The 24,845-nt window shown below is 41.5% G+C and overlaps 1 protein-coding gene across 3 annotated transcripts in view; it reads left to right on the top strand.

Moving 5' to 3' along the window:
• Positions 1-22,870, top strand: part of Brwd1 (bromodomain and WD repeat domain containing 1) — a 95,171-nt gene extending 72,301 nt beyond the window's left edge. For 2 of the 3 annotated variants that reach the window (XM_048346220.1, XM_048346222.1), the window contains 9 exons: positions 1,032-1,073; positions 2,886-3,032; positions 3,754-3,906; positions 7,150-7,316; positions 8,393-8,622; positions 9,597-9,761; positions 10,285-11,166; positions 12,081-12,998; positions 22,394-22,870. In XM_048346220.1, coding sequence (XP_048202177.1) covers positions 1,032-1,073; positions 2,886-3,032; positions 3,754-3,906; positions 7,150-7,316; positions 8,393-8,622; positions 9,597-9,761; positions 10,285-11,166; positions 12,081-12,998; positions 22,394-22,788 — 3,099 coding nt within the window. In that variant the 3' untranslated portion in view covers positions 22,789-22,870. Of the gene's footprint in view, positions 1-1,031; positions 1,074-2,885; positions 3,033-3,753; positions 3,907-7,149; positions 7,317-8,392; positions 8,623-9,596; positions 9,762-10,284; positions 11,167-12,080; positions 15,972-22,393 lie in introns of those variants that run through there. The other variant, XM_048346221.1, reaches the window with a different exon arrangement.
• Positions 22,871-24,845: the final 1,975 nt, after the last annotated feature.

Here is a 24,845-nt window from a genome sequence, read left to right on the forward strand (position 1 = left end):
ATACAGAATCCCAAATCTAGAAAGTTAGGAGACTAGATTTCTGTAGGTGTTATGGATAGAGAATAAAATGTAAACAGTGCTTTTTAGGATTTAAGAAATGGGTAAAAGAGGGCTGGGAATATGGCCTAGTGGTAAAGTGCTTGCCTTGTATACATGAAGCCCTGGGTTCGATTCCTCAGCACCACATATATAGAAAAAAACGGCCCGAAGTGGTGCTGTGGCTCAAGTGGTAGAGTGCTAGCCTTGAGCATAAAGAAGCCAGGGACAGTGCTCAGGCCCTGAATCCAAGCCCCAGGACAGGCAAAAACAAAAAACAGAACAAAACAAAAAAAACAAAACAAATGGGTAAAACAACTTCACAGTTTTATGTTTCTAATTGTAGCAGTGTTTTTTTTTGTTTGTTTTGTTTTTTGTTTTTTGTGCTAGTTCGGGGCTTGGATTTAGGGCCTGCACACTGTCCCTGAACTCCGTGGCTCAAGGTGCACCACTTGAGCCACTGCTCCACTTCCTTCCACCAGCTTTTGGGTGGTCAGAGATAAGAATCTCAAGGGATTTCCTTCCCCATCTGGCTTCAAACCATGATCCTCAGATTTCAGCCTCTTGAGTAGCAAGGATTGAGCTCACCGGCACCTGCTGGTGAGCAGCTGTAATTAGGAAGCTTGGGATGTTGCATGAGTAGCTGGTGAGTGGCTATATTTTTCAAGTTTGGAATCAAGGAATGGGAGAAAGGTTAAGAATGATTAAGATGGATGATGGTGCCTTCCGCCTGTAGTCCTAACCACTTCTGAGGCTGAGATGTAGAAGATGGGAGTTTGAAGCCTATCTGAGTAGAAAAATATTTGAGACTCCATCTCCAATTAGTCAGCAAAATACTAGGCTCAAGTGGTAGAGCGCACCCAGCCTAGCAGCAAGCTGAGCAAGGGCAAGATCTTGGGTTAAAAAACCTTAGCAAGCCAGGTGATGTAGTATGATCTTTCATTTTCTAATAAGAGTCTTAATCGTAATCATAAGATGTTTTGTTTTATTCCTAGGATGATAGTGATCTTCCTAAAACATCATCTGGGAGAAGGAGAGTAAGTTACTCTGTATGACTGACTTTTATGCTCTATTTTTCTTTTTTTGTTGTTGTTGTTTTAAAAACCAAACCTTTGGTTTTAGATTTGGGCTTTGTCCTTGAAAAGTTGAATATGTGTGTGTTGATTATTATATAGAAAAAAGGAATTACTACTAAAAGTGGTAATTAGTAATGTTTAAGGAAGATTTGACTTGAATTGTCAGAGTGAGACGGTGTGAGATGAAGACAGTGGGGGGGGGGGTGGCCGAAGACTGGCTAGGACACTGGTCTCTGAGACAAGTGCCGTGGCGAGGGCATAGGGTGACAGGATGCTGGGACAAGGACATTGGGGAGTGACCCTAGGCTGGTCAGGATGCCAGTCTGGCTGGTGTGCAGGAGCCAGATCCTGTGAGCAAAGTGACTTGTTTCTGGTTGTTACCGGACTGAAATTGAGGGATGCCATTTAGACTTTGATAGGGGACCAGCTTCTTGGCCATAGTAGGGGAGTAGAATCCAAAGGATGTTGACGGAAAGAAGGATGAGTGACATTTGATTGTGAATGCCCCATGGCTTGGGCAGTGCTTGGCGTGAGCAGATGGGAAAACGAGATCGTTTTAAGGAGACAATTAACTAGGATTTGATGACTAAATCTTCTGTAAAAATGAAGGTCTGTGGGAAGGTAAGATTTGAGGAATAATGGAAAATAAGGTTAGAAAACGAGTAAATTGGAGTGCCTTTAGCCCAGTTTCTAATGTAATTAAAAGGTCTTTCACAAAACAGTAAAACACACTTAAGAATTTTAAATTTTATGCAATGCTCCTTGAGTTTGAGCTTATTTTAAAAAATCAAATGCCAGTTTCCTTTCACTATGCTTGCCCTGACTAACATTGAGTAACACCAAGGCTTGTGTATTATCTGGTTTGTCATTTTCATATAACTTAATTTCTAAACTCAGATGTGTTATCCTTCCTATATATATCTGTTGTAAGAAACGACAAACTTAGTTGCTTAAACAATTACAAAATCAACTACCCTATAGATCTGTAGATCAGAAGTCTGATAGGGGCCTTGCTGGGCTGCAGGTCATGGTGTTGGCTTGACTAGAAGCTTTTGTGGGCGCTCTTTGTCTTCTTTAGTAGTGAAGCTGCAGGGTGATGTCTCTGACATAACCCCCTGTCTCCCTCTTACAAAGATCCTGTTACAATAGTGGTCCCATGTAGCACAATGTTCTCACCTTCAAGTCCATATCCTTAATTCCATCTACTGATGATGTGCCAAGGATTGTGGGGTTTTTTTTTTTTGCCAGTCCTGGGACTTGAACTCAGGGCCTGAGCACTGTCCCTGGCTTCTTTTTGCTCAAGGCTAGCACTCTGTCACTTGAGCCACAGCGCCACTTCTGGCTTTTATCTGTATATGTGGTGCTGGGGAATTGAACCCAGGCCCTCATGTATACGAGGCAAGCACTCTTGCCACTAGACCAAGGATTGTGGTATTGACATCTTCAGTGGGGCTGTTACTTTGCCTGTCACATTATAGAAAACCAGATTATGGGAGAGTTGGTGAAGTAGTCCTTGAGTAGGCGTTGTGTCCTGTTTGGAGTGTGCTTTTCATAGATAATCACGTAGCTTTTCTCGGACAAGTTATATGGACAAATTTCATTCTTGAGGAAATGTGGTTAGATGAGCATGTGGCATGACAGCCATTGTAAAGTAGCCACAATTCTTAAAGACACAGTTGCAGAACACAGTAAAGATGGTTCAGTTGCTGTTTAACCATAGTGTCTATGTGTTTTTGTCCTGCAAAACTTCTAATATTATGAATGTATTTTTAGGTCCATGACTGGAAAAAAAGGAGCGGCAAAGCTACCAACTATATTGAAAGCAGCTGGGAGAAACAGTGTAAGGAGCTAGTGAGCTTAATTTTTCAGTGTGAAGATTCTGAGCCATTTAGACAACCTGTTGATTTGGTTGAATATCCAGTAAGTTTCCATTGTTTGAATTTGCTTGTTTTGTGAAGAGCAAATGAGGGCAGAGGTATTTAAATGAAGCCTTAGAGAGTAGAGACTATAACGATGCATAGATTGTAAAGAAGCCTGGAAGTAGCTGAATAGTATAAAGCAGGAAATACAAAAATCTTCCATGTTCTATTACCAAGAGACATTAACAATGAAATACTCCTTTGTACCTTGCCTTTATATCTGGATCTGTGTTAGGTTTTATGTTAGTTTTATCTCCCACCACTGACTAACTTAGCTGTAGTAAATAAGCGAGTACTTTTGTTACTTGTTTAAAATTTTAGACTTAGTTAAGTGGTATTTCATAACAGTGGTTTATAAATAGTTATGTCTTCTCAACACTGTGTAGGCTCAGCACTAGGAAAAGAAGAAACTGGGACAGTTTCACTCATATAAAGTAACTGGAACATTATCTTCAATTCCCTATCTTGACTTCCCCCAACAAATAAAGAAAAAAGAGAAATGATAGCACAGTTTACCATAGAAAGTTTGGGAATCACTGAAGAGTATGAAGCAGGATTAATATTTTGAAATAATAGTCTTTCTACTTTGCTTTTGTATCTGAGTATTTTTAATCATTATTAACTCCTAAGATCTCTCTTTTCTCTTTTGTCATTTTGAAGATCTTATGTATTTGTGATTTTAAAAGCAAGAAGTTCATCTATGAATTATTTTTAAAACCTAGGACTACCGAGATATTATAGATACTCCAATGGATTTTGGCACAGTAAGGGAAACTCTAGAAGCGGGAAATTATGACAACCCTTCGGAGTTTTGCAAAGATGTCCGCTTGGTATTTAGCAATGCAAAGGCATATACACCAAACAAGAGATCAAAGGTAATTTAAAAATATTTTCATTATCTTCAAGGAGTTGCCCATTCAACAAAGTAGCTAATAAACATAGTGTGTCTTGATTAATTTTGAAGGTAATTTTTCAAGTGGTTTAAGAAGTGTGCATGATCTGTGTATTTGCCACTTGCTGTTAGAGGCTATGAATCATGGAAATGGCTGATAGAGTTGCAGCCACCCAGTAGTTTGTCTTACAATAATTGATACTTAGCATAAGATATTCCTATTTTGGAAAAAATTACTTGTGAAATGCTAACTGCAGTTTGTGGCTTAAGTGGTAGAATACCAGCTTAGCAAGTGTAAGGCCCTGAGTTGAAATAACAGTACCTGCAATGGGAAAACAACATGTGTGATACATAGAATGAGATACAGGAGTCTGGTAGAGTCTGGAAGAACATTAAAAGTAAAATAAAAAAATCTAGTGGGAAATTGGGAGTACTGACATTCACACGGTGTTTTACATCTGAAAATGTGACAGGAGCTATCTTTAAACACCTAGTATAATGTCACAGCCTGTAACCGTGCCTCCTTCGGAGGTCAAGGCAGGAATTTCAGTCTCAAGCTAGCCCCCAGAAAGTGAGCTTTTATCTCAAGACCAAAATCCAAAAACAAGGTCCGTGGAAATCGCTTAAGTGGTAGAGTGCTTGCCTAGTGTGAAGCTCTTGAGTTGTTTCTGGTACCACAAATCAAAAAAAAATTACGACAGCATATTCGTCAATTTTTATTAAACACTATATGCTGAATAATTTTTAGTGTGTGTGATAAATAATTAACAAAATTAAAAATAGTATATCCTCAGTTTTCACAATCAACACAGCCTTAAAGCCAGTGTTTTTGCTGCATGATTAAAACAACAATCTATGTTAAATTCTTATTTGATAGTGTCTTCAGTCACTTCAGTCAGTGTCTCTCTGCTGATGAATAATTTTGCCCTAAGTTCATTTGGTTTCATTATGTAATGTCAGTAACTAGTTAACTAGGCTTTGGCTTAATTTTTGTTTTTGTTGCCAGTCCTGGGGCTTGGACTCAGGGCCTGAGCACTGTCCCTGGCTTCTTTTTCCTCAAGGCTAGCACTCTGCCACTTGAGCCACTGCGCCACTTCTGGCTTTTTCTATATATGTGGTGCTGAGGACTCGAACCCAGGGCTCCATGTGTACGAGGCGAGCACTTTACCACTAGGCCATATTCCCAGCCCTGGCTTAATCATTTTTAAGTATATGATTCAGTGACAATAATTACATAAAATGTCACCATTAAGTAATAGTTCTCTATCTCCTTTCTTTATCTGCTGGTAGCCTTTCATGTGCTTTCTGTTTCTGTGAATTTTGCTAATACAGAGGTTGATCCTAGCAATTTAGGAGGCTGAGATCTGAGATCTCAGTTTGAAGCCGGCTCATGTGGGAAAATCCATGAGATTAACCAACAGAGAACAAATGGGAAGTGGGGCTGTGGATCAGAGTGGTAGAGCTCTAGCCTTCAGTGAGAAAACTCGTGACAGACCGAATAAAAAAAGGGTTGAAAGTAGACTTATGGCTCAAGTGTTAATGGACTGGCCTTGAGCTAAAAAGTTAAAAGATAGTGTTTAGGCCCCAAGTTGAAGCCTCAGAATGAGTACAAATAAATAATAAAGGTTGATGGAAAATATTCCTTTATAGCATAGTTGTCCTTTTCTTTTGGCTTATTTCATAGCACAATCTCTTAAAAACATATCCATGTATTTTAACGTGTATCAGAACTACATTCCTTCGTGTGGTCCCATAAGATTCCATTATATGAGTTTAGTCATGTTAGAGATCCATCTGTTGATGAATAATTTTTTTTTCTATTTGTTACTGTACAATTTTGGAATAAATTTTAGTTTGAGCCATTGCTTTCAATTCTGTTGTATGTAAACCTGAAAGTAAACTGGATAGGTCAAGGAAGTGATAGTCACAGGTCGGTATCGGGAAGGTATGAAACGGCTTTCCGTAATGTAATGGCAGCACTGGTTTATGTTTTTCTAGCAGTGGAAGAATTCTCCTATTTCCATGTTCTTTCAACACTGTTTTTTGGGAGTTTTCTGTTAATGTGGCCATCCCATAGGTGTGTGAAGTGTTACCTTATTGGGGTTTTGATCTTTCAGTGATGTAGTGTGTTATAATTATGCCTGGGTTTGTTTTAATTATGAAATAAGACTTCCAGATGAAGAAAATCCTCTAACAGATTTTAGTCACTGTCTTGAGGGAGGAATTTTTATACTCACAGATCCCTAGAAGCAGGAGTCAGGGCGATACTCTGCAGAGCGCCAGGAAGGGGAATGCTTAGTCAAAACACAGAGGAGGGGTACTCAGTGTAGGGCAGTTCAGGAATGGCTAGTGTGAGTATTTTTATAATTCCAGCATGCTTTGGACATAATTGTCAAATACTTTATAGACTCATGTTTTGATGGCATATATACATCGCATCAGAAATGTATACAAGTCATGTATCTCACATAGTATTAGACTTTCCACCCACTGCCGTGCACAAGACATTAGCTACACTTAGCTACATTAGCCACAACATTAGCTGCACTTTAAGGAATGAACGGGGATGAATACAGGAACAGGGATGAATACAGGCTACCCCCTACCAGTTATACAGATGTACCAGAAGGTAGTGTAATAGTAACTTACATGATTTAAAGAGTTAATACTACACTGTATTCCAGTCATTCTCACTCCCTCTATCACACTCTGTTGCTGATTCCTTGAGGAAAAGGTGCCAGGAGTGGGGTGTATTTTCTTAGATTGGATGTGTGGCATCTCTGTAGCTCACATGGAGAGGCTTAGTTATATTTGGCAGCACAGTCAAGTTACAAAGCACAGATGGTAGAAATGTGCTTTTGTTCCCCTGGCCCAAGCAATTGCTGCTCTTTTGCTGCCAAATTACAGCTTTAAAACTAAGCAACTTCCGGAAGATCTTTAGAAGACATGTGTTCTTTGGCTTGGACATGCAGATAGGAGAAAGTAGAAGAGAGAGTTAAGATCCAAGTCCTGGATTCTAGATCTTGTAGAGCTACTTGACCTAAAATTGCTTTCTTTATCATCAGAAAGCTATGTGTTTGAAATGTTCTATTTCTTAACAGATGTCATTGAAGGAAAAGGCTGGAAATATGAAAGTGGTGATAGGATATTCTGCAAATAGTCTCAGTGACTGTAAAAGCACTGAAAGATCTTCTTTAATTTTTGTTTTGCTCCTATATCTATGCAGATCTATAGTATGACCTTGCGATTGTCTGCCTTATTTGAGGAAAAAATGAAGAAGATCTCCTCTGATTTTAAAATTGGTCAAAAATTCAATGAAAAACTTCGACGGAGCCAGAGATTCAATCAAAGGCAAAGTTATAATGGTGTCATACAGGCAAACAAACGTGTCAGGTATATTGGTTACGGCTTGCTTCCTAGGCAGTCCTTTTTAAATTTAAGGTCATGATACTTCCTGGATTTGATTATGCTAGATGTTCTTGATGTTTTTAGAACACTATACATTAAAAAGAAAAAGTTAGTAACATGTTCTTAAAGTTTGAAAGCAGTTCTTCCAATATAGAGCAGTTAGACTAACTTGTAAATTATATAAATGTTTAGCCCTTTAATGAAAAATCATAGATTTAATAAAATATTTGTCTTTTGCATAAAAAATGGCTTTTTCATACAGAGTAAAACAATTACTCTGTGGTCTTTTGAGCATATAACTCTGGGAGGGCAAGTGCTTATTAGCTGTAATATACCTTATATAAGTGAGGATTAGTCCTAAGGAAGAAATATGAAATGAACAGGACATTCCATTTATTAGTAATTTTGTGTTTATACTTGCCAGTAAACTGTGTTTGTGTGTGTGTGTGTTTGGCACGGCTCTTCCTAGGTTTGAGTACCCTCCCCTCCTGTCTCTTTCACCCTTCTTCTTACTCTCCCCATTCCCCTTCTTTCTCTATTTATTTTACAGTACTTGTGGTGATTGAATTTAGGAACTTGCTCTTGCTAGGCAGATAAGGTATCTACCATTTGAGCCATGTTCCTAGCTCTGTAGTTTTCCATAAGAAGTGTTTTCTTTGGGGCAGAGGAGGTTAGATGGAACACTTGGGATTGAACTTGGGTCTTAGATTTGCTAGGCCGGTTATCTTGAGCCACTTCTTCAGCACTTTTTTGCAGTGGTTATTTTTGAGGTGAAGTCTTGCTATATCCCTGTCTATGATCCTCAAGTACTCAACACATATCTGGTACTTGGATCATTCATTCATTACTCTAAATTTGAGTAGAAGTTTGCCAAAATAAGGGAAAAGGAAAGATAGTAATCCATATTAGAGGATGATATTAACAATATAAATGTCTTAATATCTTGATCATAAAATTATCCTTAGATTAGTGAGAAAAATACCCTTTTATCTGCTTATTCTCTGAACCAGTTTTGCTTGTTTTAATAAATACTACTACTTTTTTATTCATACCTTACTTAGAAATATCAAGCAGAAGCGGTTAAAATCTCAGACAAAAGTAATTCCTGAGTTGGCAGATTCTCCTCCCCGGTTGACCTCGAGCAGGGCAGCTCATTTTGGAAGCCGCGAGGCAACCGCTGGAATGTCTTCGGGAGCCATGTCTTCTGGTGACTCCTCCGACTCTGCAGCATCATCGGAGCGAATAAGAAGAAATCGACCTGTTACCCTAAGAAGTGGCTCTGTGCTCTCTGGTGAGCTCCAGAATGTTGTATTTAGCTGTTGAAAACACACTGCAGTAGTGCAGTTACTGTGGGGATAGGAAACAAAGTGAAAACGTAGAACTTCACAGAGATTAAAAAAAAGGAACACAAAGCCATTAGAACTATGTTTGATAAGAACTGTGTTTGGCAAATGGTGTAACTACGTTTCATGCAAATTTAAATCCTCCAGCATTTAAAATATTGCTATGTTAATATTTGTTGCACCTTGCATATCATCTTAAATAAAAAGAATGTTGATAGTCATGTTAAGTTTCAGGTTTGTAAATTCTAAAAAGTGTTGACCCAGTTGTAGTTGTAGTGGGTAACTAGTTGAAGCTAACCCTTTATCAACCCATGTAAATGAGGCTGTGGTGCTTGTGTAGGTCTGCCTTGCTTGGAGTGGTTTTTAGTGACTTGGGATTATTGCTTACTGTTCTAACTTAATGCCTGTTGTATGTCTCTCCGATATTTCACAAAGTGGTACTGAAAAATACATGTACAAATAAAAATTGGAACGGAGTGAGTTATGGGAACATGCTGTAGAGGTGGTCAGACAAACTGATAGGACTCTGGGCCTTATAGAGTAACATGTCCAAATATTTGTGGCAGAGTGGTTGAAATTGGGACCTGGGTTAGGTAAGCAGGGAGAAGAAGCATGGACTGAAACGACGCCCATGGGAAGACTTCTTTTGGGGAACATGAGAAAGTGTGGGTTAACAGGTGGAGCTTGCACCCACAGTCCAGAGCCTTGCCAAGGCTTGTTGCAAATGATTACTTAATACAGGGTCCCTTGTCGAGTGAGTGTCTCTTTTAGGAAGGTTATTGGTTAGTGATGCGTGAGGGGAGGGAAGAGTCTGGATGAAGGCAGGTGTGGAGTGGATAGGAGCAGTCAGTCTCCAAGTAAGAAATACAGTTTGGTGTACAGATAGGAAAATGGAATTGTCTTCATTTTATTTTTTTCCTAGAAAGTGAAACAGAAGATTGTGTAGCTACCTCCTCATCCTCCTCAGCTTCTAACAGTTCCGAGGAGAGCAAAGTGAGTTTCAGAGCTCACGACTCTCTGCGCAGTGGGCTGTCAAGAGGCAGCAACTTCAGGGTGACCAGAACCAGAGCTGCTCAAAGAAAAACTGGTAAGAGACTCGGCTACCAGTGGGCAGGCCATTTAACATCTACATGCGACCAAATGCCAGTTAGACCAAATTTGGAAAGGAACTTGATTGTGGCATTAAAAAGTAAGGAAAATCATTAAAAAAAAAATAAAGTCATTCAGGAAATGTCTAATGGCTGAGGGGAGGGTGTGCCTGGGAGTTCGAGTCCAGCTTTGGAGAATGGCGCTATCTTAAGGGAAAAAAAGTTGAAATGAAAACCTAAGCTGGGGACCAGTGGGTCATGCCTTAATCCTAGCTACTCAGGAGGCTGAGATGTCAAGACTACGGTTCAAAGCCAGCCTGGGTAGGGAAGTTCGTGAGACTCATGTCCATTGAACTATTGGGGGGGGGGGGGGGAGCCAAAAGTGGCACTGCGACTCAAGTGGTAGCACACTAGCCTTGAGCAAAAGAAGCTCAGGGATACTGTCCAGGCCCAGAGTTCAAGTCCCAGGACCGGCAAAGAAAAAAAGAAAACCTGTCTAATTTATTGTTATTTTTTTTCTAGGCTCCATTTCTTTAGAAAATGGATGTGGCAGAAAAGCTACTCGAAAAAGAGTCTATTCAAGTGATTCTGATGACAATTCATTGGGGACCGGTGGAATTCTAAAAGCCAGAGCCGGAAATAACCGCAAAGTCCTACGGAAGTGTGCTGCTGTGGCTGCCAGTAAGATAAAGCTAATGAGTGATGTCGAAGAAAATTCCAGCTCCGAAAATTCATGCTCTGGACGTAAGCTTCCTCATCGAAATGCTTCTGCAGTAGCTCGGAAGAAGTTGCTCTACAATTCTGAAGACGATCAGAGCCTAAGGTCGGAAATTGATGAAGAAGATCAAAAAGATGAAAACCAGTCATTGCTGGTGTCCAGTTCTCATGCCACCCAGAATATTGCCAGTGAATCTGAAAACGGAGATTCAGAGTCAGAAAGTGATCTACGGGTAGCCAGGAGAAATTGGCATGCTAATGGCTCTAAGTCCCATACTCAGGCAACCTGTAAAACAAAATTTCCTGAAATAGAGTCTTCTGAGGAAGACACTAGTAGTCCTGATTCAGACAGTGGACACAACAGAGTTGCTGGTCCTTCAACATCAGAACAGAAGGCACAGACAAAGGGCCTCTCAGAGGAAGCCGAGTCAGAGCCAGGGGACAGTGTGTTGCGCAAGAATGTGAATTTCTTTAAGAAGGCAAAAATCTTGAGTGATTCAGAAGACTCAGAAGAACAACATGGTGAAGATGCTAGATGTCACAAAATGGAGATGAACCCAGTTTCAGGGAACTCAAAGGATAAGACTGCCACTGTGCCTCAGTCTTTCTTGGATCATGTATCTGAAACTACTGATTTAGAGTCAGATGACGGCAAAACAAAAGAGAAACCCCATAGTTTTAAGAAAGGTAATTCAAAATACCTTCCTTGGTTCACTAATACACTATTCTCTCTCTGTTGCTCACATCCGTGTTTTTTCCCATCCCAAACTACATCACTCAGTAGCTTTGGCAGAAGGGATGGGCTGACAGACAGCAGAAGACAAGCACTTATTCTAGCCACCAGTGACAGCTCCTAGGAAGATAGACTGGTTGAATGTAAGGAAGAAGGGCATCACAGTAGCCTTTTTTTTTCTTTTTGTGTGTGTGCCAGTCCTGGTGCTTAAACTCAGTTAAGGCCTTGGTACTATCCCTGATCTTTTTTGCTCAAGGCTAGAACTCTACTATTGAAACTGCAGGCTCTGCTTCTGGCTGTTGAGTAGTTAATTGGAGATAAGAGTCTCATAGATTTTCCTGCCTGGGCTGGCTGAGAACTGCAATCTTCAGATCTCAGCCTCCCAAGTAGCTAAGATGACATGTATGAGCTACTGTCATCTGGCTGCCAGCAGCTGTTTACAGGAAGATTCTAAATACTTTGTATTGTTTATGAGGCTGTCTCTTAACTCCAGAGAACAGTAGTGAAACAGTGGCTGAGTTAAGGTCTTGCTACTGATAATGGGGATTGGCTTCAAAAAGCAAGAAAGCAGTGAAAATTGAAGAAGAAAGCAGTGTGATTTGAATCTGTGGTGTTAAAAGTGTGGTGGAGATGGAGAGTTGGGAATGGGTTGATATTCCTTAGCACAGTGGGAGACGTTTTATCTGTGTGTGTGAATAGCTTCATGAGCATGGGCGTTGCTGTGGCAGTAGCTTAAGAGATGGGGAAACTCACCTTACAGAGGGAGTGGTGTAGACTTCTGCATTTATTTAATCATTTCAAAGATTGAACAGTTCTAGAAGTCATTACTGTATTACCAACATTTAAAATAATACTCATTAATTTTCAGATTCTACACCACAAGATGATGGACAAAGCAGAAAGGTTTCCAGGAAAAGAACCTGCCCCAGGGGTTCGGAGAGCGGTTCAAAAACGACCAAGAAATCCGCCAAAGCCAAAGCAGGTTCTCTAAGGATTGTGCCAGGCAGCCCCACTGTGGCTGCCAGCAAGGGGCAGCCTGTGGGCAGCACCAAAGGTGCTGGCCTAGACAGTGTGTACCCTAGAAGAACAAGGAAAAAGCCCCTCCGCTTTGCTTGTACGGCAGCTACGAAGGCACCGAGTGATGGTGAGAAAGCGGTGGACTGTGAAATGCCCAGTGAACACGAACAGTCTGCGTGTGACAGTCAGCACCCGGAGCCTGACTCCGAGGGCAGTGCAAAGAGTGTTAGACAGTCTGTAAATGGGGACTCTGATTCGGAAGGTGTTCTGACGTCAGCGCCCAAAGGCAGGCATGCCAATACTCACAACACAAATGTCCATTCTAAAACAAAAGATTCTGCTGTTGGGTTTTCAGAAGTAGATTCCAAAAGCCATGCTTCAGGGAGTGAGAGCAGTAGTAGCTTTCCTCCTGAGACGACAAAAGCTCCTGTAGAGAATAACTTTGAAGAAGAACTGAACTATGGACTCCGCCGGTGGAATGGCAGAAGACTCAGGACCTATGGAAAGGCTTCTTTGAGTAGGACGAACGCAGTCCACAGTCCACAGGCAGCAGCTGCCGAAGGGGAAGTCAAAAGAAAAAGATTGCATTCGGAGTTAGAAAACGTGAGTGCATCTAAACAGACTGCGAGTTCCAAGTGTGGACCCCACAGCAGCCCCAAGTCATCTGACGACGATGTGGATTCTGTGGTCGACTCAGATACTGACTGCACAGATAACACGAAAACCAAAAGGAGGAAAACAAAACGAAAAGCAAAAGTAGTTAGAAAAGGTAAAAGTTTTACCAGTCACAGGTCTAAAGCTGTGAGACGGCCAAGACAAGGCAAGCACCCCAGGCTGGGCGTGGATGACGACGACTGGGAGGACCTGGACTGTGCAAAGTCCAAGGGAGCGCTTCGTCGCTCAAAAATAAAAACGAGGAACCAGGGTAGACGGACCGTGAGGTACCACGATGGGGATGATGACAGAAGCTTAGAGAACGTGCTAGAGCTGAAGGAGCGCACCTTATGACCTTGAGGGAACGCCAGTCCATTTAAGAGGAAATGGACTGGAGCGTGTGGCGAAAGCTGGCTGACAAGATTAGTTTGTCTTACAATTCAGGGAATATATTTATATTTTTCTATGAAAAGTTATGAATGTGACTAAATCATGACTGTTATTTTTATTTGCACTTGCTGGTTTTTGTAGCAGCATTCAGTACAGGTGCCAAAATAGGCTTCGTTTTGGGGGCAGATCTCCTTTGACAGTATTTGACTACATATAGGAAGAGTTCAAAACATGTTAAACACTAGACATCTTGGCCATCAAGACCAGAAAGCATTACGTCATGGTAGCGAGTGTCCTGCCATTTTTTTTCCTGAGTTATTGCAGAGCTAGTAGCTTCTAACCCCCATCCTATACAGTAGGTGAACAGCTCCATGTAACATGTTTACAAATTCCTCATACACGTGTGTATACTGACATAGTAATCATGGAAGTGCAGCCATGATTGATAGGCCAGATACCTACTACTTTTTTACCCCTTTCCTTGTCTACTTGAGTAGCATCCATTATACTAGATTTGGTTATTTCCATCGAAGTGGTTTCTCAGTTTCTTTCCAAATGCTGTTGGCTTTTTTTTTTCTTTTATAAGGGACATATGATCACTTTTATTTTATAAACTTGAATTTATAAAGTGCCGGTAAATTATTTTAATGTTTTGAGTGCATATTTTATACCTCTAAGGCCAGGGGATAGTCAGCATTTTCTTTTAGATTGTACACTAACAAAATGTTACGTAATTTTTCTTTTGTTAAAGATCTCCTAGTTTCCATTGTAAGGGGTCTAACCAAAATCTTGCTCTTCCATAATTTTACTCTGAAATAGAGGAGTTTGTGTGCCTTAGATTTAGAGAGTATGTTCTTTAATAGAGTGTACAGGGCTAAAGTTATTTAAGTTATATATAGATTTCTCCCTTTGTATTAAACTTGTAGAGTGGAGTTTTGTTAAAGAGTGCAATTTCAAATCTTACCTAGATAGGAAAAGAGTTAAATGTCTTTTTTTTTGGTCTCTTTGAGCTTCATTGCTGCCAGGTGCAATTCTAAGCGACCTTTGCTTAGCTGACGAAATGCTTCTTTATTCATGCTCGCCCTTCCAAATAAGACACGTATCCATTTGAAGTGAAATTTTATCACATCGTCCCATGAACCATAGCACACCTATTTCTGAGCCAGACATTTTCACTTGATGGGTTATCCAACTCCAAACAGTTTAAGTGGCCATTCCTACCATTTGTCCCTGAATGGTTTACATATTTGGTAGATAAAGGCTATGTTACATTATCTATACCTTTAAGTTATTTGTTGGACTTCACCTGTGCTTGGTTTTAGACAGCATTAATCCTTTGCTCTTGTGTTTCCTTGGGGTGGCAGACAAGCAGAATCTCTGGTGTTAGTGTGAGAGAGTGCTCTTAATTGTCCTACATAGTTATCTACTCCACTTGACGTGGTAGCAGGGTCTCTGTCCTTCTGTGCCAATGCAAGGGAAGTGGGCAGGTGTTTGGATGTTGCCAACGGAGATCAGCTAAGTACCTGCCTCTCATCTGGTGGTTTAGAGAGCTCTGTCCCACCACAGTCAAGGCTCTGATGCTTTTTCTTCCTTGAGCTCCTGTTTGAGTATCTAGTAGACAGACTGGTTCAGGAGAATTGTCTTTGTTGACCTAAAAATTTCATAGCATGCCTTCCATATCCCTTATTTTAACTACTTACATAGTTTAGTTATCAGAGCCATTAATTTATTTAAGCTCTTCTTAAGCTCCCTCTGTCTTATATCTGTTCTCAGGGTTATAACTCCATGTTTACCATCATCTACAAAAAGTACCAAAAAACCCATAAGTAAATACAAAGTACACTCATCCGTTAGTAGATAAATTCTTTTTATAAACTCTGGACAGTTTGGGCTTCACCCGCAGAACTGTTCAGTCTTTGGATGGAGTTAGCTGGTTGGCTGCTCAATCAGTTACTGATATTTCTTTTTGTCCAAAGTGGTTGGACCTTTGTGTATCGAAGCAGTGTTTTGGTTTCATCAGAAAGCAAGAATGGGTCTGGTGACTTTAAAAGTGTGGTCGGCCGAGGTGGCCTCTCAGCTTGAGAAGTAAAGCTAAGTGCTTATGGAGAAAAGCATTTTGTTTTTTGTTTTGTTATGGTGCTATTCCTGACGTTCAGTTTGAAGATGTGACACACTCCTAAGTACCATTTAGGACAATTAATAAATACTAGTTGAAATGTTTACATTGAGCACTAGCACGATTGACTTAATTCTACTGACTTGAGATACGCAGGGACTTCGTGCACAAATGCACTTTAATGTTTAGGATCAGTGTGGGTTTTTCTCGAGAAAAAGACAAAGGGTTAACAAAGTGAATGTGAACTGGTCCAGAAATAAGTGCTATTGCTTTCTGTTGCACTTGAAGTCTTTTAATGGTATTTATGAAAAATGACTTATTTTCCATTCTGGCTGTATGTCCAAAGTCTATGATTTTATTCATTTGTTTTTTTTTTTAAAGGTTTTGAAGTATTCAGATGTGATGTTTACTTCCTTTGAAAGATTAACTTTACCAAGCATATTCAGAAAAAGATTTTGACCATTTAAAAGATGAGGTTTGAAAAGTATCTTTACCCCACATCTTTCTTATTTAACAGAGTGTTCTGACAATGTGTAGTGACTTCTGTCTGAATAAAAGGAACATTTGTCCCATTTTCAGATATTTCCTAGGGTGGTCATTCTGTTTCTTAAAGTGGAAGAATCTCTGATCACATCATTTCTCATGTAATACTTGAAGGAATGGAAGCAGCTGTTAGGCTCATCTTCTAAGTACAACACAAAGTTTTCTTCCACGTAGTAGAGTTGTGCCTGAAGAGGAAATTGGTTTTCAGTAAGCAAATGAAAGAGAGTGCTTTAAGAAAAGGCATTTCAAAACCCAGAAGTGCAAATGGGAAAAGGAGGCTTATTCACCCAACCCATAAAGAATACTGAGAGTATCACTTTCCAGAGTTCTTTGTATGAATAGATAAGATAACCAGATCTAAAAGTTCTTTATGAGGAAACTGGGTATACATTGCATTCACTCCTAGTACCTCTTTTTTTTTTTTTTTTTTTGGCCAGTCCTGGGCCTTGGACTCAGGGCCTGAGCACTGTCCCTGGCTTCTTCCCGCTCAAGGCTAGCACTCTGCCACTTGAGCCACAGCGCCGCTTCGGGCCGTTTTCTGTATATGTGGTGCTGGGGAATCGAACCTAGGGCCTCGTGTATCCGAGGCAGGCACTCTTGCCACTAGGCTATATCCCCAGCCCCTCCTAGTACCTCTTATTAGCCTTCCCCCCCCCGCCCACCATAGAACAATCAACACAGAATTTTTTTGTCTTTATTATGCGCCGTTACAAAATTATCAGTGGCTCACGCCTATAGTCCTAGCTACTCAGGAGCTGAGATTTGAAGGTTTTGGTTCAAAGCCAGCCTGGGTAGGAAAGTCAGTGACATTTTTATCTCCAATTAACCACTAAAAAGAACTGGAAGTGGAACTGTGGCTCGAGAGGTAGAGAGCTAGACTTAAGTGAAAAAGCTCAGGGTCAGTGCCCAGTCCCTCAGTTCAAGCCCCTAGGGCTGGCCCCCAAACCTCCCCCCCCCCCCAAAAAAAAAAGTGATTTGAGTCTTCTATCAGTACAAGTTGAATGATTATGTCAGCTGAAGGAACTGAAAGGTTTGTGTCAGCAGAATGCAAAAGCATTGGTCACGGGGGCATGCAGTGTTTTTTGTTTTCCACTCTCATGTTGGTTCTTTAAAATAACTTGAACTGCTAGACACTGGTCTTTGTGTTTTGTCCTTTTATAGCTGAAATAAACAGCTCCAATCTTGTCATTAGTAGAAAGTCACGATGTGTACTTTTATCAGGTGCCTCACAGCCATCCCATTTTAGAGAAATTTTAGTTCATTATTCCAACAGAACATTGTGAAGTGCTTTTCACTGAGTGTTGCTATTCAGTCATGGCCCTCGCAACTCTTGCTCCTAGGTACCAGGACATGATAAAGGAGAAACACTATGAGATTTATAGCTTGACAATATATCCTGATATTTGGAACCATAAAGACAAAAATCAAAACTGGTCCAAACAAGGGAGAACGTGGGACAGCATGGGGAAAACCAGAATGCAACCAGCAAATGTTAATCTCATTTGTAGCCAAATTGTGAATTAATGGAAAGGATGGGGCAGTAAAGACTGGCATGCTGGGGACTGTTTCCTTACATTTTAAGCAACTTTTGAAAGCTCTTAAAGTAGAAGGCTGTCTAAGGGGATACCTGGGCAGTCTTAAATTGAGATTTTTTAAAAAAAAATTAAATCTCTAATCTGCAGAGCTGTTCTCTGATACATAGATGTAGTAGGAGTATATCAAGTTTGAATTGGGGTCCTCTCGCTGTTGCCTTTCTGGGCTTGATGTCAGAGGGTGGGGGTGGGGGTCTCGCTATATTTGGACCCTACAAATCTTCAGTCATCATCTCTGGCTGAATGTAAATGACAGCAGACTATCCCTCCCAACGATGGCAAGGCCGATAGAGTCATTGGATTTAATTGCCAGTGCTTCAGTGTACTTCTGGTTATATTTTAACTTTTAAGTCAATTTTAAGGTAAGTGTTTTCCATTTGTTATAGTGAGAGTTTGGGATGCTCAGGAGAAGGTAATTGACAAACGAGATCAGCTCCAGGCTATATGGACTCCAGCAGGCTTCCCATTACTTGTTTTGATTAAAATGTGGTTAAAAGTTGAAGGAATCTTGGGGCTGGGAATGTGGCTTGGTGGTAGAGTGCTCACCTAGCATGCATGAAGCCCTGGGTGGGATTGCTCAGCACCACATACACAGAAAAAGCCAGAAGTGGCGCTGGGGCTCAAGTGGTTGAGTGCTAGCCTTGAGCAAAAGCAGCTCAGGGACAGTGCTCAGGCCCAGGACTGGCAAAAGAAAAAGAAAAGAAAAGCTAAAGCAATGTTTAGTTTTTAACATATGGGCCAGACCATAGGCTGTACCCCCTCATTTAGTTCACATGCAGGATCCTAGCAGTATCTTTTATAGGGTCCCATCCAGAAAGGCAAAATGATTCTTTTTCCACTTCAACATGAAGTCCCGTCCCGTCCCCCTCCCCCCCCCCCGCTTTCTTTTGCCGGTGTATTAACAGAGCTTTCAACTTATTAGGCAAAATGCTCTACCATTTGAGCCAAGCTTGCAGCCCATTTTTTGTTTAGTTACTTCTCAGGTTGCACCCCCCCCCCCATCTCTGTCTCTCTCCCTCCCTCTCTCTCCCTCTCCCTGCTATGAGCCTTAGACTGTGATCCTGCTGTTCACAGCCTTCTGTGTCATTGGGTCACAGGCACGTGCCACCATGCCCTACTTGCTGGTTGAGATGGCTTCAGCAACTTTCTTTTCTGGGTTTGGTCTGGAATCACAGTCCTCTGCATCTCTGCCTCCCAACTTGCAGCTGTGAACTCCTGTGGCTGCCCCCCCCCCCCCACCTCTGTAGGATTTTAAAAAGCATTGTTGGTTACATTCTGCAGAGCTATGGGTGGAACCCAGCCCCTTGAACGCTAGGCAGTTGAGGTTTCTAATGTTCTAACTCGTTCAGAAGCCAGTTCCAGTTAATACATGTAGCTGTCATCTTAAGCAAAAGACAAAAGATAAATGGGACAGATAGATGGGTGTGTGGGGTGTATGGTTACTCTTCTTTTTGTTGGCTTCTGTCTTCTGTCCTGAGTAGTTCCCTGGCTCTGTTTTGGTGGTGAGTTCTCCCCCCTGGCACGCAGACTAAAGGTTTGCAAAGCTGTAAAAAGGGCGTGTGAATTGTCTGCCAATAGTGTGCTGAGAGACTTCTAACTCCTACCTGTCATCCTAACTACTCAGGAGGCTGAGATCTGAGGATCGCAGTTCAGAGCCAGCTCAGGCAGGACAATCCATGAGACTGTTACTTCCAATTACAGAAAAAGCTGGAAGTGGCGCGGTGGCTCAAGGGGTAGAGCGCTAGCCTTGAGTCAAAGACGTGCAGAGACAGTGCCCAGGCCCTGAGTTCAAGCCCCAGGACCAACAAAAATAGGGACCATTTCAGCATGACAAAATGTTGGCCAGATAAAGTGTCAGAAGTAAGCCTGTGGTCTTGCGGTGAGGCTGCAGTGCTCAGCTTCTGCACCACACAGCCTTCCGCCGGCTTCTCCAGGGCCTCTTCTGCCTGCGGGATCCTGGCCTGCGAAGGGCAGAGTCACCGGTAACGGAGCGCAAGCTGCTTTGTGAGGCAGAGGGCGACCCCGCCGCCTCTGGAGGACGCTGAGGGAGGAAGTGGGTTTTATCCACCAGTCACGCTGGCCAGTCATGTCAGTACTCACAGTGGCTCACAGAATAGTCAAAGGTATTTTCACTCTAAGGTAGGCACTTTCTCCCCACTTGATTCATTTTAAATGCATCACCGGAAAGCTGCTGACTAGGTTAAATTTTTATAATGTGATGATGTGTTATTGACTTTGGAATGGTTACATTTAGAATATTTTTTTAAGATCCATAAAATGTGGAAACGAGGCAACTGCATTGTAGGTTAGTATTGTCCGCGGTGAACGTTGTTCATAGACCACTGAGAGCGCACACAGGGATGAGTTATAATTTAATGTCACCCAGGGACAAGCCTGCCTTACTGCTTCAGTGGGAACCTGTTCTGCTTACTGCTGTGTCTTGGCCCACGTGGGGAGCCAGTTTCAAGAGAGTATCAGGGCCTCTATTCCTCCAAAAGATGGGACTCCAGGACAGGTCTGATCGAAGACCCTAGGTGAACAGTAGGACTTGGGGAGTCACACTGAAGCAGTGAACATCACGCATGTATTAATAGAGCAACGGCCCCCAGGGTCCTTAACCTTGTCCACACATTCAACTTCTCTGTGTCTTTTTTAAAATTGCACCTTTCTCAAGGATAGCAAAGCACTTTATAGTTGATCAGGTTCTGTAACAATTAACACAAATATGCATTTAAGAACATCGCCTGTCAGGCACAGGTGGCTCACGCCTGTAATCCTAGCTACTCAGGAGGCTGAGAGTTGAGGATCACGGTTCAAAGCCAGCCCCGGCAGGAAAGGCCATGAGACAGTTATGTCCCAATTAACCACCAGAAAACCAGAAGTGGTGCTGTGGCTCAAGTGGTAGAGCACTAGTCTTGAGCTGAAGAGCCCAGGGACAGCACCCGGGCCTAGAGTTCAAGTCCTATAACCAACCTCCCCTCCCCCCCCCAAAAAAACCCATAACTCACAAAACATTGCCTTACCAGGTGCTGGTGGCTCATATCTGTAATCCTAGCCACCCAGGATGTTGAGATGTGAAGATTGTGGTTCAGGGCCAGCCTGGGGCAGAAGAGTCCCTGCGACTCAGAAAGCTGGAAGTGGAAGTATGGCCCAATCGGTAATGTGGTAGCTTCATGTTAAAAAGCCACGCGAGACTACGAGGCCCTGAGTTAAACCTCCAGTACTGGCTCAAGAACTCAGTATAAATTGATTTTTTTTTAAAATCCCCACATGGTTACATCTCTCAGTTGGCTTTTAAGACATCGGCTGTGAGATTCCCAGGTTAATCCTCTCAGAACTTAGTGATTTTATCAAGTTGGAGTTGCCGTATACAAAATAGTTCTCTCACATTTTTCCTCTGGACATAGCTCTTTAAGGTTTCCTTAAAAAAAAATTTAAACCTATTTTTCATTTATTCCTTAAGTGGTCAGTATAGTTACCACACCTCAGTCATCGCTCACGTAAAGACCTGCTGTGACTTGCCACTTGGTAACAACAGGGCTTTAGCAATACTGTACTATCCAACTAGATAGGGTATTGTGGGTCTGAAGCCTTAAGTCAGCTGTGATTCTCGCTAATGCACTGCTGGACGCAGCTGACAGAACCAGGATGCCCTTGTAACCAACCCTTCACCCTAATTGTGCTCTGTTACTTTAAAATGTCACTTTTGGATCCTATTGACAATGTTTATCCAGCATCAAGTTGATGTGTACATTTTGGACATGGGGTTGATTTTCTCAACACAATTCACAAAATTAAAATGGCTAAGAACTACTGTGAGAGGTAAAATGCTGCGCTCAAAGCCCTTGTCCTCTTGCAAGGAGGCGAGCAGTCGCTCCGTGGAGCTGTGTCGTGAAGCTCAGCTGGGCGCCGCCTCCAGGATCCTTAGATACCCCCCAAAAAGCCCGGGAGCCACACGGGCCAGCAGAGGGGATGGCAGGGAAGGGGCGCAAGCAGTTGTGGGAGAAGTCTTTTGTATGTTAGAGGAAGTCCAACGAATGAATTGGATAGATCCTGTGGTCACATTTCCATCCAGAGTAGTGTGTACCTCATTAATAGATATTAGGTGCTTAAAAGTGCCAAAGAAATACTTTTTAGCTCGAGACTTGAAGCTGGAGGAATGTTGCTTTGAGCAAAAAGGTGTTCCACTGTTGGAAAAAAAAATTGATAATGTATAGAATCAATTAGTTGCTAATTTTTCGAATAAAGGAAATGCTAGTCTTGTATGTGATGACTTTAGTATCTCTCAGAACAGGTGTGCTGTCATTGCAGTCACGCATAATCTTCCTTCTAGGAAGATCGCAGCTCACTGACAGTGTTTCAGAGTAGTTTGAAGGTAGACTAGAATTTACACCAAAAGTTTAAAACATACATGGTCTTGTTTTTAAAAAGGAGTTTTGTTTTTTTTTTCAAATACTTGTTAGGTGAGAGTCTTTCTGGTGTAAAGTCTGTTACTGTGTTAAGTGGCAGCAAATCTCAGGCAGCAGGGAAGGAAACCAAAAGCTAAGTGTCAAAACGACATTAGCATTTTTTTTTCTTTTTTGCCCAGTCCTGGGCTTTGGACTCAGGGCCTGAGCACTGTCCCTGGCTTCTTTTTGCTCAAGGCTAGCACTCTGCCACTTGAGCCACAGCGCCACTTCTGGCCGTTTCCTATATATGTGGTGCTGGGGAATCGAACCCAGGGCTTCATGTATACGAGATAAGCACTCTTGCCACTTGGCCATCTTCCAGCCCCTAGCATTTGTTTTTAACTGGACTGTAAAGTGTTGTTGAGGAAAATCTTGCGTTACAAGATTTTTGCATTTACGTGACCTTTCACTCATTTTTCAGAATCTGTTCCTAGAGACAGAGAACCCCATACAAACATGAGAACATGTCCGCATCACCTGACGGATGTAGTGCAAAAACCTAGTGAGACTCTGAAAGCCAATGTGCTGCCTGGGAGAGTTCCCCGCAGATGCGCTGCTGTTGCTGCAAATAAGATAAGGATAATGAGTAACCTAAGAGAGACCATTTCAGGAGCAGAAAATGTCTGGATTAGGAAGAGTAGCAGAAAACGGCCCCAGCGAAACGCTTCTGCTGCCGCTAAGAGGAAATTACTGAATGTTTATAAAGAGGATGATACAACCATACATTCCGAGAGTGAAAAAGAGCTAGAAGACATTAGTAGCAAAATGCTTTATTTTAGGCGGTTCAGATCCTGGAAAGAACAAGCACAATCGTGACTGTGAGAATGCTGAAATGCTTTCGGTGATGGAGCCTCAAGGAAACCCGCAGTGTTCTGCTGGCAGCCCGAGGTCCATCCCCCAGGAGGTCTTCTGAGGAACTTTCCAACACCCATTCTGGGGGGGGTCACAGTCAGCCCGGGGCAGATGGAAGTGCAGGGAGTTCTGAGGAGGGAAGCGGAATGTGGAGGAAAAAGCAGGCAGAGGCCTGTCTCTCACAGGACTGCTTTACTTTGACAGACCTGGAGGAAATCTCCCGATGCTTGCTTTCTTCAGAGGAAGGAAATGTGAAATGTACAGGGTGTGTAGGAAAGACAGCTTTCCAAGACTGGGGGAAAAACGTCAAAATCTCAGTCTGATGCTCATTTTAAGGGCTTTCTTTGGAGTCTACACATTCTGACCACTGTGACTGGTGTCATTGCTGAAGTTAAAGGGACATAGAATTAGGCACATTTCCAGGGGGTCCCAGGAACCTCTGTGGTGCTGCCAGGCTGTAATTCATATCCCAAAGGTCAGAAGCAAGTGAAAAGCACCCGGGGTAGTGGCTGCTTGGGGGTGTGACTCAGTTTCACAGCAGACAAGAGTTTGATTGCGCCACGTAATGGCTTATTTTGTTCCTAACATTGAGATTCACATTGAATGTCCATTTGGTATGTGGAATTCAGGGAATATATTTTTCTACGAGAGCTATGAATGTGATTGTTCCACTTCCTTTCATGTAGCAGCAAAAATTAAGACAGGCTTAATTAGTCTTAGTCAAAATAAAAATATAACCAGATCAAAACAGTCCTATTTTTAGGTGATAACCTGTAATCCTATTATGTAGCTCTGCAGCACCTTAAAGGTTAGAACTCTGAGCAAATGTATTATGGTCTTATCACAACAAACAGCCATGGCAGCATGTCCATGCCTCTTTCATTGTGACCTTTGATAGGATTAGGAATGGGGTTTAATTTGTTGTTAATAGTTTTTTTGTTAAAATTAAGATCACCGAGTGTGATCTGTGAATGTACTGTCAAATCATTTTTAACGTAAGATGCTACTGGAAAAATTGTCTCAAGCAAGTTGTTTTCCCATTAAAAAATATCTGTGAGTATTATTATTTGCATGTGTAAAATCAGAACCAGTAAAATATAGAAATCTAGGGGTTTCTATTTTTCTTTCACTAAGAGTAATGCAATATTTTTGGCTATACAAATGGACCAAAATGTCTAGACTACTTGAGAAATTCATTTTTTTGTTGCATGTCTGTCTAAAAAGCCTTTTGCTTTTGTTTTTAAGGGCAAACAATATTCTAACCTACAGTGTATCTTCTTTGCTCTTTATGGAGTATACTTTAACTCTAAGTACTGCTGTCCAACTTTGTTATTAGTAAAGATGAGGGAGGGAAATCCTAATAAACTGCTATTATTTTTAGGTGCTTGGGGCTGAATTTTTGAGCATTAATGGAATGCTTAAATTTATTTCCAGTCTCAAATTTCACAAAAATTCCTAATTGGACATGTAAGTTATAATGTGTTTGAGGATGCTCAAATACCATAAAATGAAAATATTTAAGTCTCAATGAAGGCTTTTGAAAAAACTTCTATGATTTTAGTGTGATGAATTTAAGCTTAGAATTTATAATTTGTAATGTCAGGGCTAATTTCTGTCACAGTCTGAGATTTTATTGTCAGCCTTCTATACTGGGATCCCTTTTTATGGTTTGGTGTTTAGTTTTAACATGTTTGCTTTCTAAAAATGCGTGGCCTGAATTTGTTGTAACTGCACGAAACAAGCATTTGTTTAAAACTTAACATTCTTGTCGAACTGTTCTCTGAAATGTATGCAGCATGTACAACATTGGCACGTGCGTCATCCCCACTACTCTACAGTAATTTTAGTCGTTTTCAGAAAAGATGTTTCATAATTCAGTGGGGAAATCAAACTGAACATCACTTGACAAAAGGACAAAGACTAAGGGATGCTCAAACGTTGTTCTGCATTTCACTTGGCCCGTTAGGCCAATTAATCTGGAACCCCCATGTTCTAAAATGCCATGTTGGTAATCTTGTAGG

Source organism: Perognathus longimembris, chromosome 5 (genome assembly GCF_023159225.1).
Source record: "Perognathus longimembris pacificus isolate PPM17 chromosome 5, ASM2315922v1, whole genome shotgun sequence".
Lineage (NCBI taxonomy): Eukaryota > Metazoa > Chordata > Mammalia > Rodentia > Heteromyidae > Perognathus > Perognathus longimembris.